The sequence below is a fragment of the Doryrhamphus excisus genome, chromosome 7 (genome assembly GCF_030265055.1).
Source record: "Doryrhamphus excisus isolate RoL2022-K1 chromosome 7, RoL_Dexc_1.0, whole genome shotgun sequence".
Lineage (NCBI taxonomy): Eukaryota > Metazoa > Chordata > Actinopteri > Syngnathiformes > Syngnathidae > Doryrhamphus > Doryrhamphus excisus.
The window spans coordinates 4206511-4212440 of record NC_080472.1 but is presented as its reverse complement, the minus strand read 5'-3'; the positions used below and the strand labels follow the sequence as shown (position 1 = coordinate 4212440).

Here is a 5930-nt window from a genome sequence, read left to right as displayed (position 1 = left end):
TCCAAGTATCTCCTTGTTGACCAATCAAGCCGCTGATGCGATTGCGCTGTCCGCATGATGAGCTCCTGGCTGCTAAAGTCGTTAAGCTAATGGAGCTTGATGGAATGGGCTCGCCGAGGCCATCAAGAGCCATGGCCGCCGTTTCCAGAGCAGCACTCGTGTGCTCCTCGGGGCCGTCGCGCTGATTGTGCCCCTCCTTAAAGGAGCGTGATTTTATTAAGAAACCATTTGTGGTCCCATCAGGGTTTGGCTGGCTGGAGTCAGCGTGTTTGCTTGTTGATTGATATTGTTGTTGCCGCTAGACTACCCGGCATGCCTTGCGGGCATACGGAAGCAACAGTTTCGGTTTCAGTTCTTGTCAGGTATGCAGTAGTAGTCGATTTTTTTTTTGTTATTGTGTTTTTGTTTCGTTGCACTGTATTATAAGGCCGTACTCATGGACAGCAGTGTTGACCAATCAAGATCCAGCTCTCCGTTGTGGAGGCGGGGCTGTCAACATCCATCGTCATCCATCTTTGCGATAAACACACAGCGTGCCCTGCTGGAGTGTGATTAGTGGCCGGAACAATTACTGCTATCGTGTCATCTTAACTAAAGAGGCAGACCGTCCCCTAGCCCCCCCGAACCCCCCTGCCCCCCGCCCCCGACACTCTTATCAATAGCATCACCACACACACACACACTTCCTACAGATACAGGCATAATTGTCTGTCATTACGTCTCTATCAAAAGATTTGATCCATCCATCTTCCCTTCATCCATCCCCCGGGGGCGGGGGGCAGGGGGCGGCAGAGAAAGCCATACCCCCTTCCTACTTTGTCCAGGTCCTCCCAAGGGATCCAGAGGTGCTCCCAGTACGCTTCAGAGACATAGTCTCTCCAATGTTCCCCGAGGCTTCCTGCCAGTCCAATGAGCCCTGAACGCCTCCCCAGGAGGAGCGTCCTGAAGGCATCCTGACCACATTCCCCCAAATGCCTCATAAAATCATCTATCTCATAAAAATACTAAAACATTTTCCTGTATAGTTTATGAATGATTTATGATAGCCGCAGTTTGACCCCGGAACAGACTATTTTGTATTCTATGATTTCCTATGGGAAAGATTGTTTTGAATTACAAACAAATGAACGGGGTGTGGTCCCAACTTTCCTACACTTATGCAATTTGGAATTTGGAGACATTATTATTATTATTTTTTAATCTTCTGTATGACCTTTGACCTCTCCTCCCGGGACACGTATTTTTAACGTGCGTACCGTGTGTGTCTGCAGGAGATAAAAGCAGGCTAATTTCCTCTTCACCCCCATCACAGGAGGTCGCTAATTTCAAAAAGCAATAAAAAAAAAAAAAAAAAGACATGGCTGCTCTTTCTTTTTAGCGTTCTTCAAAAGCCGCTGGCCTTTTGCGCAGGAAAATCCCCGTGGGAGTCTTTGAATCACACACACAGGTCGCCTTCTGCAAATGTTTACCTTCGGTTAATAAGCAGCTCGGAGGGCGGTAAACACACCTGTGGCGCCCCGACGCTACCGTTTTAACTCAGGGGCTCACGTGATTGCTATTTTTGGCTTTATACGTCACTCGTCTCAAAGCATAATCATCTATATTGTCATCTATATCATTCTAATGATGATTTATTATATATAAGAATTATTATATTAATGATTCATGAATAAATTATAACATGTAACACATTTTTATTGGAGAAAATTGTTACCTAATATAATATATAATATATATTTTTTATGAATTAAAATAAATGTATAAAATGTATTTTGTAAAATAATATTTTTAAAAAAATAATCAAATAAAATACATATACAGATATTTAAAAAAAAATAATACAATAAAATAAGTAATAAAATAACAACAACATGGGAATATAAAATTAAAGTAATAAAAGTTTTTTTTTCTCTTGCATGACAGCGCCATCTGGTGGTTAATAGTACAAGGTGCCTGACCTCCAGAAACTACAGTCTAACAATTGATTAATAAAGCTATCATTTTAACCACACAAAAAATAAATAATACATAATTATTTTTATTTTTATTTTTATTTTTATTTTTATTTTTATTTTTATTTTTATTTTTATTTTTATTTTTATTTTTATTTTTATTTTTATTTTTATTTTTATTTTTATTTTTATTTTTATTTTTATTTTTATTTTTATTTTTATTTTTATTTTTATTTTTATTTTTATTTTTATACATATCCTTGTGAGCTGCTACGGTCCTCTTTACCGCTGTGAAACTTTTGAAACCATTTCGGGACTAGTCTACTGTAAATAAATAATACATTATTATTATTATTATTATTATTATTATTATTATTATTATTATTATTATTATTATTATTATTATTATTATTATTATTATTATTATTATCCTTGTGAGCTGCTACGGTCCTCTTTGCCGCTGTGAAACTTGAAACCATTTCCGGATTAGTCCACTGTACTTGCAGTTCTGCGTTTAACCGACAGATGTCAGCAAATGCACATGTTTTAATGTGGTCGACGCTTGTCGTTAGTGTTGAGTAAATGCATTCCAGCTATGATTTGCATTTCCTGCGTATCCACATTCAACATCAAGAGCCACTACGCAAATACTGTATGGTTATAATATTTCCATCGCAAAAGCAAGGATCGCCATTCAAATGCTGCAAAAAATGTACTTTAATTGATTCATTGTATTCAGTATATTCCACATAACAAATAGTGCATAGATATTGCAACTTATGTTACGTGTTTATTGTTTGTTTTGGTGACTTTTAATGCAGTTCTGTGGAATTCCGTTAGTGAAGTGTGTCTTTTTTTTATTTTGAAAGCCATACGCCGGAAGTTTCGCGTTTATTCATATGTCAGCGGGAGTATCGCGTGACTTGAGACTTGGTGGATTCTTGGTATATACAGCTGCTAACAAGATCACGTTTTTAAAACTTTAACTGTTGCTCTTTTGTGGGGGGTTTAACAATCTCGGAGCATGCAAATTCACAAAATAGTGTGACTTATTAACACCGGACGTGCAATGATGTCAGCCGTGGATAATTGGCACGCCTGCTGGGAGAAACAACCACGCCGGGTGAGGATCGACAGTCTTAATTTAACCACTTCCAGGGCAAAACCATTGCATTTCTCCGTTAAAAAATCAACTTGCTTGGCGAAACGTGCGAATTAGCTAGCTTTTAGCTAGCTTTTAGTGCTACCTTTAATGTTACCAAGCGTCAGTCGTAGTGATTTTTGGGATGATTCAATAATTTAAGCTTTTTGCGTTTTAAAAGCTGTACGTCAATACTATATATTTGTGTTTTGGACGCCTTTGACAAGAGCTTTTATTATGAAGGCCGGATGTCTGAATGCGGAAGTGCTCCCAGCGCTACACAGAGGGTGGGCGCTGTGGGTAAGACATCGGGAAGGCTTGTGGGGTCATCATTTTTCCTCTTTTTTTTCTCCGCCACTCTTTCGTGTCGTTAAACGGCGACTACCTCCGGGATGACTGCTGCCCGGCATGTCGACCAGAGTACGGCCCCAAAGGCCGGAGATGTTACGAAGTGGAAACCGTTAGCAAATGAGCAACAATGATGACCGCATTCCAGCAGCAGCTCGTTTGGCAAATTAGCTGGCTAGCATGTTTGTTTTTTCATTCAAGTCAATAGCCTTACGTGTCTTTTTTTATCTCTCCTTTTATTGTCAGCCTCTGTGGATTTAAATTAACCTGGAATATGAACAGAAGAGGATAAAACGTGAGCTTTTCCACCACCACCACCCGTGGACATGCCCGGTCTGTGGAGCCAGGCTGGGCGAAACTAGCTACACAGCAGGCTGTTTTTTTATTCTCCATTTCTCCTTGTGATTAGTATTTATTTATTTGAATGATTGTCAAGACGAGGAGCTGATTTTGTTCGGGGATCAGGAGCCATCATGGGGGAGCCCAGCCTGGACGACTCCAACGTCAAGGTGGCTGTTCGTGTTCGGCCCATGAACAGGAGAGGTAAGGGCACTTCCGTTTGATAACCTGTTCCTTTTACATTGGCACCGCCCTGTAGCTTGCATTATTTATTAGTTCATAATGGGTCATTATCATTACCCCCCTGAAGAATGTTAGGCTGTCATCGGCGTGGTTGTGCGTCTTATTTGCTGCAGTATTTCATGCCTGTGTTGAGTTTTAACGGATGTTGCCATTAAAAATGCCGGTGGCACACGATGACGTCACACATTTCCCCCTCCTCCAGGGTGAAACTTGTCATCGTCGTGTAACATTGATTTCAACCTTCTTATAAAAGGATATATATATATATATAAGCCATGAAATGTGTACAGTGGAATCTTGGCACCCCTTGAGCTATGTGACGTCATTATCTAATTTGCATAATTGGCCACGGCGCATGTGCATGTAATCCTCTCGTGGCAAGACGAGTCAAATAAATGCATATTTGTTTTTATCTATTTAAGCTCTGAAGTTTTCTACTGCTTATCCTCACGAGTTTCGCCGGGGGTGCTGGAGCCTATCCCAGGCAGGGTACACCCTGGACTGGTTGCCAGCCAATCACAGGGCACATATAGACAAACAACCATTCACACTCACATTCATACCTATGGACAATTTGGAGTCGCTAATTAACCTAGCATGTTTTTGGAATGTGGGAGGAAACCGGAGTACCCGGAGAAAAGCCACGCATGGAATCGAACTCGGGTCTCTGAGCTGTGAGACCCATATGCTAACCACTCATTCACCGTGCAGCCCCATTAGAGACATTCATTCATTCATTCATTCATTTTCTACCGCTTTTTCCTCATGAGGGTGGCGGGGGTGCTGGAGCCTATCCCAGCTGTCTTTGGGCGAGAGGCAGGGTACACCCTGGACTGGTGGCCAGCCAATCACAGGGCACATATAGACAAACAACCATTCACACTCACATTCATACCTATGGAAAATTTGGAGTCGCTAATTAACCTAGCATGTTTTTGGAATGTGGGAGGAAGCCGGAGTACCCGAAGAAAAGCCACGCATGGAATCAAACTCGGGTCTCCGAGCTGTGAGCCATGTGTGCTAACCACTCAACCACTGTGCAGAGACATTAGTTGTAAAAATAAACAGTAGGACCGACGGTAGGCATGATGTTGTCGAAATGAATGATGGCCCAGGACACGTCCCTGCTTGACTTCCTGCCAACGACGTGTCGCTGAGACAAAAGCAGTGGATGAGCAGGTCCGTGTGTCACATGTGTGCGTGGAGCTGTCATCCAGCTTCCCTCACAGCCGCCCGCCATTCGGCTTGATTTAAGGCCAGAGTGACTGTGAGAGATCCACTGCTGGAGCGTCTAGACGCATTGACTCACGACTGCGGCTGACGACAACGACGTCGCCGCCTCACGTGACGCCCGCTGTGGCAGCTGGTCGGTCGCTGCAGCACTGGGCTGATGTGATTTATTGGAGACAAAAGAGGGGCTGTCCCAGGTCATTAAACATCTCATCTGTGGTCCCCCAGCAGCTGTTGGCAACAATTTACAAGCCCTAAGTGCGTTGTTCTCTCTTTTCACCGTGGCTTTGGCTTCCTCAAGAAAATCAATTCCCAAAAGCACATCCAAATGGTTTTGGAACAGGTGTTTTTATTATTGATTATTTCAAAGTTATGTTTTTATTTTATTACTTAAAATTTTAAACCTAAATTTTAATCCTTATCCTAAAAAAAATATATAATTTTTTTTGGGGGGGCGGGGGGCTTATCCTAAAAAACAAAACAAAAAATATATATATTTTATTTTTATTTTTTTGTTTTTTAGGATAAGCCCCCCCCAAAAAAATATATATATATTTTATAAAAAATATATATATATATTTTTTGTTTTGTTTTTTTAGGACAAGTTTTTTTTGTTTTTTAGGATAAGCCCCCCCCCCCAAAAAATATATATATTTTCTTTGTTTTTTTTTTTGTTT

At 41.1% G+C, this 5930-nt stretch overlaps 1 protein-coding gene across 4 annotated transcripts in view; it reads left to right on the top strand.

The window, feature by feature from the left end:
* The first annotated feature begins 2894 nt into the window (after nucleotides 1–2894).
* The window catches only part of kif13ba (kinesin family member 13Ba), a 46527-nt gene continuing 43491 nt past the window's right edge, over nucleotides 2895–5930 (top strand). For 3 of the 4 annotated variants that reach the window (XM_058078800.1, XM_058078798.1, XM_058078801.1), the window contains exon 1: nucleotides 3391–3984. In XM_058078800.1, coding sequence (XP_057934783.1) covers nucleotides 3915–3984 — 70 coding nt within the window. In that variant the 5' untranslated portion in view covers nucleotides 3391–3914. Of the gene's footprint in view, nucleotides 3076–3390; nucleotides 3985–5930 lie in introns of those variants that run through there. The other variant, XM_058078797.1, reaches the window with a different exon arrangement.